General features: G+C 38.1%; 1 protein-coding gene across 1 annotated transcript in view; it reads left to right on the forward strand.

The window, feature by feature from the left end:
* Positions 1 to 19,023, forward strand: part of Sgsh (N-sulfoglucosamine sulfohydrolase) — a 97,447-nt gene that overhangs the window by 20,177 nt on the left and 58,247 nt on the right. Inside the window, exon 2 of the mRNA XM_090397522.1 lies at positions 656 to 922. Within this exon, the coding sequence (XP_090253648.1) occupies positions 656 to 922 (267 nt within the window). The remainder of the gene's footprint in view (positions 1 to 655; positions 923 to 19,023) is intronic.

The raw sequence follows: 19,023 nt of genomic DNA on the forward strand, positions 1-19,023 counted from the left end.
AAATCCCTTTTTTTGTTTTTCAGCCAGTATGCGAAACTCTAATATCGAAAACTACGATCTAAACGTTTCATGACGAACTATCGGCGAATCCAAGCGTAAGTGACCACTTGGTAGTACCACACCAAGGCAACTCGATGCAAAGGTGGAGCAAGATCCCTCACTATTCTTGATATTTTCTCATAATATAAAAACACACAGCTCCTAGGAGATGTAGTACTGCTTTACATTATGAGGAGAGGTCACTACCCAGACTGGTTTCAACCTTTTTTTGAGGTCTCATCAGTGAGTAGCTAGACCTAGATGATATCAAAGTTTAACATTATGAGAATGAGAAAATATCAAGAATAGTGAGGGATCTTGCTCCACCTTTGCACCGAGTTGCCTTCGTGTGGTACTACCAAGTGGTCACTTACACTTGGATTCGCCGATAGTTCATCAGCATGAAACGTTTAGATCGTAGTTTTCGATCTTAGAGTTTCGCATACTGGCTGAAAAACAAAAAAAAGGGGATTTTTATCCCCTTAATTTATCAACCTCACCAGAAAAAAAATAGCCATTTGGCTTTTCATCTCTAGTCTTGATTATATTTATAGAGAATTATGGAAATTTTTTTTTCTCTGAAGATCAACTGAAACTCATTTTGCTTTATTACTAGCTGATGATGCTGGATTTGAAACTGAAATCTACAACAATTCGGTGTGCAAAACTCCAAATCTTGACATATTAGCCAAACGTAGTGTCATTTTCAAGAATGCATTTACATCAGTTAGCAGCTGCTCACCAAGTCGGGCTACAATATTAACAGGCTTACCTCAACACCAGAATGGAATGTATGGTCTTCACCAACAGATGCATCATTTCAATTCCTTCAGTAAAATTCAAAGTTTGCCCCACATTCTCAAATCCAATGGAATTCGAACAGGTATGGTAAACAATCTTATAGGCTAAGTTAAAATAAGTATTGGGACTGAATTGTATATCAGAGAAATCTAAGTTGTATACACAGTTCAAGTAGTATATAAATCCTCCTTTAGCTTCATCACAATTTCCATCTTTCTGAATATACTATCAGCCTATTTATGTAATATAAGTTTGGACCATTTTTCTCTCAGCATGAGAATCGGTCCATGCACTTTTATTGCACACATTAATCTGATCCTACACCTGATGTTCAAGATGATGCAAAGATGATTTGGTAAGTAGTTGAGATCTGAATCCATGCATCCAGTCAGTGTTTTCACAGATCCTTTTCTCAAGTACATGATTTTCTTCAAACCATGTCACAATACCTGCAGTATAACATGGTGTAGTGACATGTGAAAGGAGACATAAGTCTGTTACATAAAACTTGCACATTGTCGAATGCAACGCATTATCTGGAAGTGTTAAATATCCAATATTGTTTATCCTTCTATACCCAAAAGTCCAAGTTCATACTAAGAGAAATTCACTGATGTCATAATTCATTTAGACTTAAGCCTGAAGGTGAAGTGTGATTCATCGCACTTCACCTTCAGTCCTTATCACAGAATGTCAAGAAGCTCCATAGCTCATTCAATAACAAAATGCCTTTTGACACTGGAAAGACATACGATCAGGATGTGAAGATTTTTCAACTGAAGGTAAGTTAGCTGGTCTTATAAAAAAGCAACAAGATTTTTCTTCCTAGAAACTTTGATTTTTTTCCCCTATAAAACAGATATACTGGCAAGTAGAAAACATGCACTCAACAGATATAAATACCAGGGTCTCATAGCTTTAAATTTGTAGGATATATACTATCTAGATGATTATCATACTTTTTTTTTTTTAATGGCAGCTGAATTTGATAAAATAACAAAATAAAAAGGAAAGGATAACTTTTTTTTTATTATTATTTATCATTCATGTAGATAAACATTTCCAAATATGTATAGCATAAAAATGTATTATTTCCTCTAATAATTAGAAATGTTAATATAAGAAAGCTTTGTTACTTATGGCCCATTGAAAACTATTTGATTGTGGTGTTTTTATTTGTAAAAAGAAATCACCTCTAGAGTAGTATTTTTTTTTTATTTCTGTAACTAACTTTAGAGAAGAAATTATTGAACTTGCTGACAACATTTTCACAGCATTCAAGAACTGCTGACTTTATTATTATTATTATTATTATTCAGGCATCCATGGAGTCAAAAGACTCATCGATGGGAGGCCCCCCATAAGAAACACAAAGTCTATCATACCACGCCTTGAACTCATTGACCATTCTCGCTCTCACCACTCCATCAGACAATGCATTCCAAGGTTCAACCACCCTCCATGCAAAGAAACCACTCCTCACCCTCTTCCTCACAATTTCCTTTCGTAACTTCCAGGGATGGCCTCTTGTCATCATTCCTTCCCGCTGTTCAGCGAAAGAACTCCTCAGTGTCAACCCTGTAAACCTCTCAACAGTTTAAAAGTCTCAATCATATCACCTCTCCTTCTTCTATCCACCAAACTCTGCAGTCCACATTCCCTCAGCCTATCCTCATAACTATCATTGTACAGTCCTGAAGCCATCTTTGTTATCCGCCTTTGTACCCTTTCCACAATTAATTTATCCCCTTCAAATCCTGGGGACCAAATCTGAGAACAATAGTCCAAGTGTGGTCTGATCAGGGTCTTATATAATGGAATGATAACTGTTTTATCTCTGCAGGTCAGTGTCCTTCTCATTATCGCAGCAATTCTCTGTGTTACCTTCACCACCTTTGCAATATGTCCCCTAAATTTCAGGTTTCTATCAATCATCAACCCCAGATCTCTTGTCTCCCCTACTTCCTCCAGTATAACTCCTCCCATAGAGTATGCAGTGTCCCATCGATGTTTCCCAAACCTCAAGACCTTACATTTTGCTGCATTAAACCAACATCCCCATTCATTTGCCCATAAATCTAGCTTATTCAAATCCTTTTGTAGGGCTGCCACATCTGCACTATTACTAATAATCCTTCCCAGCTTCACATCATCTGCAAACAACTGAATATCCCCTTGCAATCTACTGACAATGTCATTGATATAAAGGTTAAGCAATATAGGTCCCAGTACTGATCCCTGTGGGACTCCACTTATAACCCTCTGCTTCCTTGAAACTGCCCCACCATACACAACTCTCTGATACCTATCAGACAGCCAATCCTGAATCCAGTTGACCAATCTGACATCCAGACCCATGTGCTGCAACTTAAATATCAGCTTATCATGTGGCACCCTGTCAAATGCCTACGCCAAGTCTAAGAAAATGGCAGTATATGCCTTTCCCTCATCTAATGCTTTTGTAACTTTATCATAAAAGGCTAGGATATTGCTAAAACAAGGTGCCCCTTCACAAATCCATGTTGACTCTCACAGATAACATTACCTCCATCTACCCAATGCTGTATATGGTCCTTCATTACTTTCTCCAAGATCTTACTAACTACTGATGACACACAAACTGGTCTATAATTAGACACTTCCAGTCTGCTACTGCCCTTATGCAATGGCACTATCTTACATTCCTTCCATTCCATGGGCAACTTTCCAGCAGCCAGACTTTCATTGAAATGCCAGGTCAAAGGCACTGTCAGTTCCCTAGCACATTCTCTCAAAACTCGTGGTGAAATACCATCCAGTTCCAGAGCTTTACTGACATCCAGAGTACTCAGTATTTGAAACACACTCTCCTCCTGTACCTCTAAACCTTGAACCTGCCCTATCCCTCTAGTATTAAAACTGACTCCTCCAGGATGAAATACTCCAATAAAGTGTTCATTGAACAATTCTACTATGTCTGCTGCATCAGTCACTCTATTCCCATTTTTATCCCACAATATCTTCCACAGTCATTTCTCCTCCTACTGGCCACATATCTAAAAAATTCCCTAGGATTTTCTTTGGATCTTAGGGCTAATCTTCTCTCATATTCCAGTTTCATCTTCCTTACCATACTAGTCACTCTTCTGGCCTGTGTCTTATACTCTTCATGCATCTTCTCTTCTCCTGTCTCCTTATATCTCTTCCACAGCCTCTTTTTCGCATGCAATTCCTGTTTAATATTGTTTGTCATCTACTTTACTGCAAATTGTATCCTCTTGTTCACTCGTGGTATACAACTTACCATTGCTGCTAACAAATATTCTTTCATTATTTCCCATGCACTAATGATATCTCGACCTTCCAATTCCTCCCTCCACGAAACTTCCCAAGTTGACGTCTAAGACTATTATAATCACCTGACTTTTAATTCTACATACGTTCCCGTCTCTTTGATACTCCTGCATGTCTATTCATTTTCCAAGTCAAAACCATATGGTTATTCTCTCCAACTGGTAGGAGAGATGTCATCTCAGTTATTATGAACTCTTCTGATGCTATAACCAAATCCAAAACTCTTGAACCTCTTGTTCCCTCTGTTACATGTTGCCTAAGACATTTGTCCCTCAAGAATTCTAGAAATTCCATTCCCTTATTGCTACATGCATCTTTCTCTCCCAAGTTTATACTACTATAGTTAAAATCTCCCATAACAATCATTCTTCTTGCACTTGCCAAACTCAACTGTCTAAATATTTCCTGGTCCCCACCCTCTGTACTCCTGGGTCTGTAGCAACACCCCACTAAATATCCTGTCTTTCCCACCTCTACCTCACACCATATGCTTTCAAAATCATTAATGTTACTGCCTTCCAAACTCTCCACTCTTAGAATACATAGGTCGTCACTTATCATGAGCAGTACTCCACGCCACGCTTTCCCTTCGTATCCTACCGAAAAATGCTGTACCCAGCGACTTCTATTCCCGTTATTATATCCTCTTCTGTCAACCACGTCTCAGTGATCCCAATAATTTTTGGCCAGGCTGATTCTATCTGCATTACCAATTCCTCTCCCTTATTCTGGATACTCCTGGCATTAGTATATAGCATATAAATGTGATTGTTTCTATACCCAGCATTATCCCCCCTCTAGACTCCACTGGGCTCAGTGTTACCTGATGTCGTCCCCCTTCTCCCAAGTACCCATTCCCACAAGAGGCCATCCCTGCTATCATCCTCCCTGGGACACAATGACTTTTTCAGAACAGCAATCTCTCCAGATGCCTACGTCCTTCCTCATTCAAATGTAAGTGGTCTCTTGCATACAATTCCTCTCTGTCCTCAAACGCACTCCAAGCATCCACATATTCCAGTCCTCTCCTGTCACACATTCTAGCTATTATGTCATTCAATATTACTGCTCTTCTGCTTAGTTCGTCATTATCATACCTAGGCAACACACACACACACAAGATCACTGCCATGTTGATTACACATCTAATAGTAGTGCACTTGTGCAAACATCTTACTCCATAAGAGGAAATTTAATGAGTGTGAGAGCTGTTGCATTTATTAGAACACAGAAAGAGACAACATTCTAGAGAGGACTTTAAAGTTTTATGGGAGAAAATAGTTTGAAGGGAATTTCTGAAGCCAAAAAGGATGATAAGAGTGTTATGAGGGAAACAAATAATTATCCCAAAAAGATGAATTTCCTTTATGTGAAGTAAAGTTGTTACAGATAAAAGTGATTACCGTATTTTTTGCCTTATAAGATGTACCATTGTATTGGACACATCATATTTTTCATGTCAAATTTTTCGGGAAAAAAAAATTCTTCGCAGTATAAGATGCACAAATTATGCATCAAAATATTTATGTATATATTAATTTTTTTATTTTAAATTTTAATATATGTATTATCTGTTTATTAGATAAAAAAAATTATTCTTAAAAATGATCAAATCATTAAAAAATCTAAAATATAATAATGCACACATGTATGAATCATTCTCTTCGTAAATCTAAAGCACCATGATGGCAACCCTGTAAAATCAATGATATTTCTTTCTTTTGCCAATAATTTTGCTCGTTGAATAATCATTTTTGTAGATATACAGCAACCTGATCTTTTTTTAATCCATTATCTAATGTAAGCTAAATGGAAGAAGAGGACAAGGAAGATGAAGAAAATCTTGGCTGGCAGACATCAGATAGTGGAATGGCATGAGTTCTGACTGTTTAGGAGTAGCTGAAGATCACTCAAAATTTGCCAAGGTGATCACCGATCTCCAATAGGAGATGGCACTCAAAGAAGAAAAATTGCTGCTCTTGTTTCTTCCAAGTTTGTACCATTTTTTCTGTAGCTGGAGGCCCAAAGTGCCTCTATGATGCCCTGTTGCCATTCTTTTTTTGCATACTCAATCACTACACTTAAACACAATCGTATAGCTATGTCTGTGCTTCGTAGAATCCATGTATTATAAAAAAAATAAATATAATTTATTTTTTATATAGTGTGAATAAGTATAGTGTGAATTTCCTTGTGAATTGTGCTCCATTTTTTTTTTTTCTCAGTAACACAATTGTTGTTTAGAGGTTCTGCTTTAGAGGTTCGTGTTGCATATTGTGTTATTTTTGAGTTACCGAGAACACATGGTCACAGTCTGGAGTATTGGCAGTGGAAGAAAAGATAAGTTATTCGATATTTGGTATAGATGAATATAGTGTTTATATATATATGTATATATACTTTTAGTGTTTATATATATATAGAATACAGTGTTTATTTAGCCATTATATATAATTACTTTAGTAAACTATAACTTTATAGTTCCTCGGCAGTAAGGAATGATGGCAGATTCAGCTGCAGTCGCAAATAGCATGTCACCAAGTCCTCTGCCATTTAAGAACTCCATTATAAGTAATATAATAAGGGACTTTTGTGGCATGCAGTACTTGCGGCATGTATGCGTCTCAGGAGTTGGATATGTGGCTGGTGAGAGAGGGGGGGGTGAGGGCGTGTGTGCACGAAATGCAGGCAATGGAAGGAAATAAATGAAATAGATATATCAATAACTAACCTAGTTGCTCCAGGAACGGGAAATGAATATCAGAAGATGAGTAGTGTGATAGGAAAGAATGAAGAGAAAAATATGAATGAGAAAATAATAGTCGATAACGTGGAAGGCACGAGTGACTGTGAAAGTTTCGGAGATGATTTTGTTTGGTGAATTTCGATTTAGAATGACTGACTTGCAGAGGGAGATAGATGGGCTGAAAGAGGAGGTGGAATGTCTTGTGAATGAGATGAGGAGAATGGAAGAGATAAATGCAAGGCGAATCAGAGTAGGAGAGAGGGAGAGTTTTGGGAAGGATAGGAGAGGAGAGCATTTTGGGAATGATAGAAGAGGAGAGAATGGAAACAGCAGGAGAGAGGGAATGAGAGAGAGGTATGGGAATGCTAAAAGAGGAGAAAATGGGAACAGTAGGAGAGAGGGAATGGTGAGAGGTGTAATGTATGGTGACTCAATGATCCGTAGTGTGCAAGATAGGATGCGCGAGGAGTGTTTGCCTGGAGGAACAATAGAGAATGTGGCTATGGCAATTAAGAGGGGTGAAAGGATGGATGAGATGATTGTGATGGCAGGCAAGAATGACCTGAGAGGCAGTGTAAATCAGGCGGCAAGAGATCTGGGATTCTTGCTTGAAGTTGTGCAAAAGAAAGCGCAGAGAGGGAAGATTGTGTGTGTGTGTGTGTTGCCCAGGTATGATAGTGACAAGCTGAGCAGAAGAGTTGCAATACTGAATCACATAATAGCCAGAATGTGAGAGAAGAGAAGGTTGGAATATGTGGCTGCTTGGAGGGCATTTGAAGACAGAAGGGAACTGTATGCTAGAGACTGCTTGCATTTCAATGAGGAAGGATGAAGGCATTTCGAAAGATTGTTGTTTTCTGAATGAGTCAGTCTGTCAATGCAGGGGAAACTAGAATTCCCATGGTGGATGGTAGCAGGGATGGCCTCTTGTGGGAATGCTTTGGGGAAGGGTGGACGATGTCAGGAAACATTGAGCCTGCGGGGTCGAGAGGGGACAATGATAGGTATAGAAGCAGTGACATTTTTATGCTCTATATTAATGCCAGGAGTATCCAAAATAAAGGAAATGAATTGGTGGTGCTGATAGCATCAACCTGGCCAAAGATTATTGGGATTTCTGAGATGTGGTTGACGGATGATGATATAATAACCAGAATTGAAGTGGCAGGGTACACATTTTTTGGCAGGATAGGAAAGGAAAACATGGTGGAGGAGTAGTACTGCTTATGATAAGTGATGACATGTCCTCTTAGAGTAGAGGCTTTGGAAGGCAGTGATGACACAAATGGTTTTGAAAGCATATGGTGTGAGGTAGAAGTGGCCAGGACAGGACAGGATATTTATTGGGGTGTTGCTATAAACTAGGGAGCACAGAGGGTGGGGGGGGGACAAGGAAATGTTTAGGCACTTAAGCTTGGCAAGTGCAAGAAGAATGATTGTTATGGGAGATTTTAACTGTGGCAGTATAACTTGGGAAGAAGAAACTGCAAGTAGCAAGAAGGGGATAGAATTTTTGGAATTCTTGAGGGACAAATGTCTTAGGTAATATGCAACAGAGGGAACAAGAGGTTCAATAGTTTTAGATTTGGTCATAGCGTCAGAAGAGCTGATAATAAGTGAGATGACATCTCTCCCACCAGTTGGAGAGAGTGACCATGTGGTTTTTGACTTGGAAGATGAACAGACATGCAGGTGTATCAAAGAAAAGGAAATGTATGTGGAATTATAAGGCAGATGATTATAGTAGGCTTAGGTATCAACTAGGGGAAGTTCCATGGATAGCAGAATTGGAAAGGCCAGGATATCGTTAGTGCTTGGGGAATTGTCAAAGAATATTTGTTAGCAGCAATAGTAAACTGTATTCACTGGTGAAGAAGCAGACACAATTTGGTGTAAAGTGGATGTCAAACGATATCAAACAGGAACCAGTTGAAAAAGAGATTATGGAAGATATACAAGGAGAGGGGTGGAGATCAGATACACGAAGAATATAAGACGAGAGTGACCAGAATGGCGAGGAAGGCAAAACTGGAATATGAGAAGAGATTGGCACTAAGATCTAAAGAAAATCCTAGGGAATTTTTTAGCTATTTGGCCAGTACGCGGAGAAACAATTGCAGAAGAATGACATTGAGGGATAAAAATGGGAACAGAGTGACTGATGCAGAGGACATAGTGGAGTTGTTCAGTGAGCACTTTATTGGAGTATTTCAACCTGGAGGAGGTTTTAATACTAGAGGGATAGGTCAGAATCAGGGTTTAGAGGTGCAAGAGGAGAGTGTGTTCCAAATACTGAGTACTCTGGATACCAATAAAGCTGTTGGACTGGATAGTATTTCACCACTAGTTTTGAGAGAATGTGCTAAAAAACTGACAGCTCCGTTGACCTCGCTTTTTAATAAAAGCCTGGCTGAAGGAAAGGTACCCAGGGAATGGAAGGAAGGTAAGATAGTGCCGCAGCACAAGGGTGGTAGCAGACTGGAAGTGTCTAATTATAGGCCTGTTTGTCATCAGCAGTTGTTAAGGTCTTGAAGAAATTAGTGAGGGACTATATACAGTGTTGGGTAGATGAGAGTAATGTTATCTGTGAGAATCAACATGGATTTGTTAAGTGGCGCTCTTGCTTTAGTAATATGATTGTCTTTTATAATAAAGTGATGAGAGCGGTTGATGAGGGAAAGGCATATACTGCCATTTTTTTTGATTTTGCAAAGTTGTTTGACAGGGTGCCACATGATAAGCTGATATTTAAGTTGTAGCACATGGGTTTAAATATCGGTTTAGTCAAATGAATTCAGGATTGGCTGATTGATAGGTATCAGAGAGTGGTGTATGATGGGACAATATCAAGGAAGCAGAAGGTTACAAGTCGGATTTTACAAGGCTCAGTACTGGGACCTGTATTGTTCAATCTTTATATTAATGATATTGTCAATGGATTGCAAGGGGACATTCAGTTGTTTGCGGATGATATGAAGTTGGGAAGGGTTATCAGTAATAATGGGATGTGGCAGCCCTGCAAGAGAATTTGAATAAATTAGACAGATGGGCAAATAAAAGGGGTTGTCAGTTCAATGTAGCAAAATGTAAAGTCTTGAGGTTTGGGATCCATCGATGGGAGGATGCATACTCAATTAGAGGAGCTGTACTGGAGGAGGTAGGGGAGACAAGAGATCTGGGGTTGATGATTGATAGAAACCTGAAATTTAGGGGACATATTGCAAAGGTGGTGAAGGTAACACAGAGGATTGCTGCAATAATGAGAAGGACACTGACCTGCAGGGATAAAACAGTTATCATTCCATTGTATAAGACCCTGATCAGACAACACTTGGACTATTGTTCTCAGATTTGGTCCCCAGGATTTGAAGGGGATAAATTAATTGTGGAAAGGATACAAAGGCGGATAACAAAGATGGCTTCAGGACTGTACAATGATAGTTATGAGGATAGGCTGAGAGAATGTGGACTGCAGAGTTTGGTGGATAGAAGAAGGAGAGGTGATATGATTAAGACTTTTAAACTGTTGAGAGGTGGTTACAGGGTTGACACTGAGGAGTTCTTTCACTTGGTTGAACAGCAGGAAGGAATGATGACAAGAGGCCATCCCTGGAAGTTACGAAAGGAAACTGTGAGCAAGAGGGTGAGGAGTGGTTTCTTTGTATGGAGGGTGGTTGGAGTGGGGACGGTTAATGGGTTCAAGGAGTGGTATGACAGACTTTGTATTTCCTAAAAACGACCTCCCACGATGAGTCTATTGACTCCATGGAGGCCTGGATGATAATAATAATAATAAAAATAATAATGTATTGATTACTTAGTTTAGATGCGTGACCATTAACGATCATGCAATTATCCAAGCTGATCACATATTACCGACAAGCAATGCCGCAATGTACTTTAACTGTGCATACATAAATAACACATCATTATATAAGACACACCGGTTTATAAAATACATTCGGCTTATAGGACGCATTCTAATTTTAGGTACAAAAAAAAGCACGTTTTATAAGGCAAAGAATATGGCATATAGTTTCTCCCTAAGTAAAGGACAATTCCTTTTTGATACGATATGCAGAAAGTGTATTCCAGATAAGTGTGTAAACCTGTAAGGAATGAACCTTCTGTATTTAAGGATAATGGTGACGCTATCGCAAGGAATTAAAATTATCATCAGATTCTGAAGTAGGAAAGGAACCGATACTCCAAAGATATGAAAGAAATACGTTTTTTTTTGAGAAGGACTATGCAAATATTTATTTTTTTATTTTGGAGGAAAAACAACTATGAGTTAAGAAATTTATATTTTATGGCCATTATTGAGAGCTGAAGAAACTGTGTTATGAGCTTAAAGTTTGCGTATTCTCACAAAACTCTGTGATTTTGAGAGAAGGAATTATATAATGTTGATGTTCTTTGTTAAAGTGGTCAATGTGTGGGTCCTTATTCTCTTTAGGAGATAATTTATTTGAAATGAAAAATTGTATACAGCACTTGCAAAACAGAAACATTTTACATGCACCATGTAAGATAATACAGAAAAATCTACACTAATATTTGTAAATAAATATATTATTTTGAATTTCCTTTTTCTCTCACTCAATCTCTTAATGTATTATAATAACAATATCCCAGGTACGAATCTGTGGTGTTAACCATTTCTCTTATTATAAAAAGAAAGTGGAAACACACACAAAAAAAACACAAATTACTTCAGCTGTAATTCAAAACAACTCAACCCAACACATCTACAAAATAGTCAAAATGTTCTTTTCATTACTCTGGTCTGCATGAGTCTTGGTTGATGCTTGCCTTCTCTGCAGGTCCTTATCAGTGTTCCACTACGGATTTGAACCCATATAGATTCTTTCATTTCCTGATTGGGTATCTCCACATAGGGCATACAAGATTTTTTGTCCCATTTTTTGGTCACTGGGTATTAGCCACCTGTGTTTTTTGGGCTGAGTAGGAACTTCACATTCCCATAAACTAATAATGCTGCTTATAGTTGATTCTGGAAGATGTAGTCTTTTAGCATTGTCACAAATGGATGGGTTACTAGTATAGTATCCAGTAATATCTATTTTAATGTCCTTCATAGGGGTGCTTAAGGGTCAAAGCTATATAACTGACAGGAGACCTCCACATAGCCTTTAAAGGAATGATGAGAACCAGGGCTTCTGACTAATGTCCATTCCTCACCTTCTCGTGGTGCACCCTGTTGGGTATCTACCATACTGAGAGATTGAGGATGGGCTGGCAATTTGGGATTTAGTCGACCAAATTGTATTCTTATTGGTTAAACCAAAATACAGAATAATAGTACAACATGACAAAATGTCATGCCGGCTGGGGTGTTGCCCGGTTAAACAAGGCCCAGTGCAAACAGCGAAAAGTCGGCTACTGGAACAAATCTGAAAACACACCCCAATTCAACATCACCAGAGTTAAAGATCGGTACTATCAACATAAGAAGCCTGAATGGCAAAGAAATGGAGCTAGCTGACGAATTAGATCCGTACCATATCGACATAATAGGGGTGACTGAAACAAAAAAAAAAAGACAAAATCTGGTGAGATCTTTCTGAGCAATAAATACAAAATGTTATATTCAGGCAATGACAATCAAGGAAAAGAAGGAGTAGCCATAGTATTCAACACTAAATACAAGGCTAATCTTCTTGAATGGCAGGCAGTATCAAGTAGAGAGATGTGGGCAAATATGAGAATGGGGAACTGGACATTGAGACTTATTTGTGCCTATGGTCCCACAGAAGGTTCTACTAAGGTAGAAGTGGAGGAATTTTTTGATGCTTTAAAGAAAGCAACTGACACAGTGAAAAAGGAAAATTTGGTCCTTGTTGGGGATCTAAATAGCAGAGTAGGAAATGATTCTCAGACATACAAAAATATTTTGGGAAAATTTGGAGAAAAGATCAAAGCTAATAATAATGGCAAAATACCTATTGGATTTCTGCTCAGGACACAGACTGATTATTACTAACACCATGTTCCAACATAAAAATGTCCACAAATTCACATGGAGAGAAGAGGCAAGGAATAAGAAAAGTCTCATTGACTGTGTTATTGTTGATAGTGATGTCTTCTCCCTGGTGCAAGACACCAGAGTGTACAGAGGATTTGAAATTGGAAGTGATCACTATTTAGTCTTGAGCAGGATAAAATTGAATTTCATATTGAAAAGAATAACATGTAAGAAAGTTTTAAAGCAAATGAATTTGCTTTAAAATGAATTGAATGTACAAATGAATTGTCAACCCCTCTTACTTGGATATTTAATTTAAGTTTGAACTCTGGTATGGTCCCTAGGGAGTGGAAGTTAGGTAAAGTGGTTCCTTTGCATAAGGGTGGCTCTAAAACTGCAGTAGTTAATTACAGACCAATCACCATCTCAGGAGTAGTGGTAAAAGTATTGAAAAAGTTGGTTAAAGACAAAATTCAAGAATGGGTGGATCAGGATATGATACTCTATAGAGGCCAACATGGTTTTGTTAAAGGTAGTCCTGCCTTAGCAATCTATTAACTTTTCATAATAGAATGACATCTGAGTTGGACAAAGGAACTGGCTATACAGTGGTACTTCTGGATTTTGCTAAGGCTTTTGACAGGATACCCCATGGAACACTGTTACGCAAATTGGAGAAGATGGGAATGGATACTAAATTGGTGATATGGATACGAGAATGGCTGAAGGAGAGATACCAGAAGGTGATGTATGGAGGAGCCAAGTCCAGGATGAGGCAAGTGACCAGTGGTGTGCCTCAGGACTCTGTGCTTTGACCATTGTTGTTTAATTTGTATATAAATAATATAGGAAATGGCTTACAGGGAGATATTCGGTTGTTTGCTGATGATGCAAAGTTGGGTAGCGCAATAAAAAATCAAGCTGATGTTGAAAGTTTGCAGGATGATTTAAATAAGCTGGTAGAATGGGCAAAAGATAATGGATGTCAATTCAATGTGGAAAGTGTAAAGTCATGCATTTTGGGATTAAAAGATTATCAGCTCTGTACTACATTGATAGAACAGTACTCCAAGAGATTGATGAGGCTAGGGAATTAGGGGTGTTGGTAGATAGGGAGATGAAGTTCAGAGGACACATTGCTAACGTGTGCAAGATTGCACATAGGATTACTTGGTTGTTGAATAACACACTGACATCCAGAGATAAAGAGGTTATTATTCCCCTTTTTAAAGCATCAATACTTCCACATTTGGATTACTGTGCTGAGGTCTGGTCACCTGAATTCCTTGGAGATGAGTAGGCTGTGGAGAGGGTTCAGAGAAGAGTGACCAAGTTGGTGAGTGATGTATAAAATGCTACCTACATTGATAGATTGAGAGCTTGTGGATTGCAGAGGTTGGTTGATAGGTGGAGAAGAGGGGATATGATAGAAACATTTAAATTACTGAAAGATTTTTATAGGATTGATGCAGGGGAAATGTTTCAGCTGTGTGATAGTAATGGAAGAACAAGAGGTCATCCCTGGAAATTAAAGAAGAGTGTGGTTAACAAGGGTGTCAGAACAAGGTTTTTTGCCTGGAGGGTGGTGAATGAGTTTAATTCATTGCCTGACTTAGTTGTGAGTTCTTTGTCTGTAAATGAATTCAAGAAGAGATATGACAGATATTGTTTGCTAGTTTGGGTCTCCCGCAATGAGTCTACTGACTCCATGGAGATATCCTATTAATAATAATAATAATAATAATAAAAGCGAATAAAAGTTGAGCTGCTCTCAGATGTGAATTGTAGACTAACATACACAAAGATTATTGAAGAAAAAATGAAAGAGTTTGAGATCAGCTACCAAAACTTGGAGATTCAGTGGCAAGCCTTGAAGAAAACACTGATTGACACAGCCAGCGAGGCATGTGGTGAGGTTGTCTGCAAGGATAGAAAAATCAGAACTCCATGGTGGACACAAGAAGTTAAAGAGGCAGTGAAGGAAAAGAAGAAAGCATATCAAAAGTTCCTGGCTAATAAGTTAGCTTGTTCTCTTAGAGAATACAGAGACAAATGTAAGAGAGCGAAACACTGTGTAAAACTAGCTAAACAAAAGTCATGGGAGGACTTTGGCAAGAACATAGAAAATAAATATCACGAAGATGGTAAGATATTTTGGAGGTTGTTGAAGAAGCTCAGAAATGGAGGAAAGAGTGCTGTAAAATGAGTTAGAGATGATAAAGGTGAGATGAAAACAGGATAAAAAGATATCCTTGAAGTATGGAGTAATTACTTCGAAAAATTGCTAAATGAAACGAGCATTGATAGCACAGTGGTAACAAACACTTAACTGACATACAGTCAGGAATACATATCCATACTTGAAGTAGAAAAAGTCATCAAAGGCTTGAAATGTGGAAAGGCAGCAGGAGTAGATGATATTCAAGAAGAAATGCTGAAGTATGGTGGTATAAAAGTCTTACAGTGGCTACACTGCATTGTTCAGAAAGCCTGGACAGAGGGATGAATTCCATGATTGGAGTAGAGCTGTCATAGTACCCATATATAAAAAGGGAAATAAAACTGCATGTGAGAATTACAGAGGTATTTCCCTACTAAGTGTTCCTGGCAAGATCTATGCAAGTATACTTGAGAAATGGTTGAGAAGAATTGTGGAAGAAAAACTGGGGAAGAACAAGCTGGATTCAGGCCAAATAGAGGTGGTCAGGATCAGATCTTCACTTTACGACAAATAGTTCAGAAAGCATGGGAATATAACAAAGATCTATATTTAGGTTTTGTCGATCTGGAAAAGGCATATGACAAGGTGCCAAAATAAAAGCTATTAAATACGCTACAGTTATATGGTGTCAATGGGACATTATATCAAGCAATACTTAGTCTTTATTTGAGTTGTGAGTCAGCAGTTAGAATTGAAGGAAGTACAGGAAGATGGTTTAATGTTAAATCTGGTGTGAGACAAGGATGTTCCTTATCCCCTCTGTTATTCATTATCTGTATGGATCACATTAAGAAGGAAAGTGGTATTTAACATGATACCAAAATTGGAGATGTTAATGTCAGCTCTTTGCTTTATGAGGATGATGTTATACTTCTAAATAAATCCACTACAAGTCTGAAAGATTCCTTGACTTAATTGAATAACTGTTGTAATAGTTATGGGTATGAAGGTCAGCAATATAAACACAAAGACAATGAAAATAGGCAGAATCGTTGAAAATGTCAAATTCGTTTGAACGGAGAACCTGTGGAACAAGCAAAATATTTCAGCTACTTAGGCACGATTTTTAGTGAAGATGGTAAATTAAATATGGAAATAGACAACAGAATCAACAAAGCCAGTATGGTAGAAAGTCAATTGAATAAATTCATATGGAATAAAAGAAAAATTAGTCAAAACGCTAAATTAGCTGTATACAAGGCAGTGTTCAAACCAGTTTTAACTTATTAATCTGAGAGCTGAGTCAGAAGTAAAACACTTGACCAAAGACTAGAGACCGCAGATATGAGAATCCTGAGAAAGATTAGAGGCATGAACAGATGGCATTAATGGCAATATCATATTAAAAATGAGGATATTAGGAAAGAACTTGACATTGTCAGCATCCAGGAATGCATTAGCAGAGCTAATCTCAGGTGGTATGGTCACTTAAACAGAATGGGCGAGTTAAGATTAGTAAAACAAGTGTTCTCTGCCAGGTTGGCAGGAAAACCACCCAGAGGAAGACCAAGATATAGGTGGGTTGACACGATACAAAGTGCCTTAGATGATAGAAATACAAGATCTGACAATGTTGGAGTCTTGTCAAGTAACAGACTGATTTGGAGGAAAATTATTGATAGGAAGTTAGTAATGATGTAAATTTTTCATGTAGTACTATCATATCCTGTACACCTCTTGAGGGTACATGGCAGGAATTTGATGATGATGATGATGATGATGTCCTTCATGTGCCATGATAATATGTAGCATAATATTAATTCAGAGTTTTTATTCTGCTTACCAAATATTTGAATGGCAATTACAGTGATCTCTGAATTATTCAACCTTTGAATAACTAAACCCTCATTTAACAAATCCTTAATTGCTGGAACAAGTAGCAGTACATAATCACACCTTTAGTTAATTGTTTCTTCAGGTAACAACTAGCAGACACTGACTTTGATTATTATTATTAATGCGAGACTTCTATGGAGTCAAAAGACATTGCAGAAGGCACATACTGTTACACACAAACCTGTCAATCATGCTTCAAACTCATTCAATGTATCTGCATTCACCACGATATCAGGCAATGCATTCCACTCACCAGCCACTATCCGTGCAAAGAGTCCACTCCTTATTCCTGATTAAGGCCTTATATAACAGAACCTGTTTATTTCTGCATGTTGCATATATCTCATGCATCCTTGGCATCATTGTCATTATCTGATGTGACCAGGGGTGTGCCGACCATATGTGCAATGTGTGCGATGCACACAGGCACCAGGATAGTAAAGACGCCAAAGAGGAGGAAATACTTTTAAAAAAACATTTTTTTAAAGTGATTTTTTTATTTGAGGGGAGGATAGGGGCAGCAACTAAAGTTTTGCACACAGGCACCGGACACTACTGGTGTGCTACTGGGTATAGGAGTGCCAACTAAAGTTTTGCATACAGGTGCCAGAAACTACTGGCACGGCCCTGGATGTGACAACTTCACCCTCATTTAGCAAATCCTTAACTGCTGGAACAAGTAGTAGTAGTAGTAGTACATAATCACACATTTAGTTAATTGTTTCTTCAGGTAAAAACTAGCAGACACTGACTTTGATTATTATTATTAATGCAAGACTTCTATGGAGTCAAAAGACACTGCAGAAGGCACATACTGTTACACACAAACCTGTCACCAATGACTTTCATCTTCCAAGATACTGCACCCCTATACACGACTTACTGATCTGAGAGCCAGTTCCCTAACCAATTGACTGATCTAGTGACTAGTATTGGACGATTAATATGGTAATAAGGTAAGGAAGGCCAAATCAGACCATGAGAGAGAATTAGCCAAACAGGCCAAAGTAATTCCAAAAGTGTCTTATGTAGCAAGTAAGAGGAAATATGACTAATGGTAGAATGACTTTAAACAATGCTCGTGATGCAGGTGATCATTTTGTAAAGGTGTATCATCCAGGTGGTGATTTTACAGAGATGCTTATCACCATTGAGGTAGATGAACAGGTGGTGTTCAGCATATTAAAAAATATGAATGTGAACACTGCAGTGGGACTGGATGGCATATCGGTTTATGTACTACATGAATGCAAGAGAATTAGCATTGCCTCTGATGATGTTGTTCAATCTAAGTTGCAGCTCTAATAGTGTTCCAAGGGAGTGGAAAGAGGTAGTAGTTGTTCAAGTATTGGAAAAGTCGTGAAAGGTAAAATACAACAGTGGGTGGATAGGGATGCAATACTGTATAATGAGCAGCATGGCTTTGTAAAGAGTAGGTCCTATCTTAGTAACTTATTCACATTTCATAATAAAGTGACAGCAGAATTGGATAAAGGTAATGGTTACACCATGATGCTGCTTGACTTTGCAAAGGCATTTGATAGAATACCACATGGAAAAGTATTACATAAACTGGAAAGGATTGGAATGTATAGGCTAATAATATGTGGATGGCTGATGGACAGACACTGAAAATAGTATATTGGTGAAGTGGAGTCTAGGAGAATGATGGTGACTAGTGGAGTACTTCAGGGTTTGGTACTAGAGCCACTGCTCTTTTAATTGTATATCAATGACATATGGAAAGATTTAAGATGGGATATTCAGTTGTTTGCTGATGATACAAAACTAGGGAGAGCAATAGTTGATAAAGGCGATGTAGATATCCTGCAGGATGATTTAAATAAATTGGCATTGTGGGCAAAGAATAATGATTATCAATTTAATGTTGCAAAATGTAAAGTTCTGCACTTTGGGTTGAAAAGGTTGCATATGGTGTATCATATTGATGGTATTGGTTTGTAGGAAATTGATGAGGCTAGGGACCTGGGAGTAATGGTGGACAAACAGTTAAAGTTCAGAAGGCATATTGCAGAAGGTGGTAAAATAGGTCAACAG

The sequence above is a fragment of the Typopeltis vanoorti genome, chromosome 9 (assembly GCF_054136105.1).
Source record: "Typopeltis vanoorti isolate ZY-2024b chromosome 9, IOZ_Tvanoo_1.0, whole genome shotgun sequence".
Taxonomy (NCBI): domain Eukaryota; kingdom Metazoa; phylum Arthropoda; class Arachnida; order Uropygi; family Thelyphonidae; genus Typopeltis; species Typopeltis vanoorti.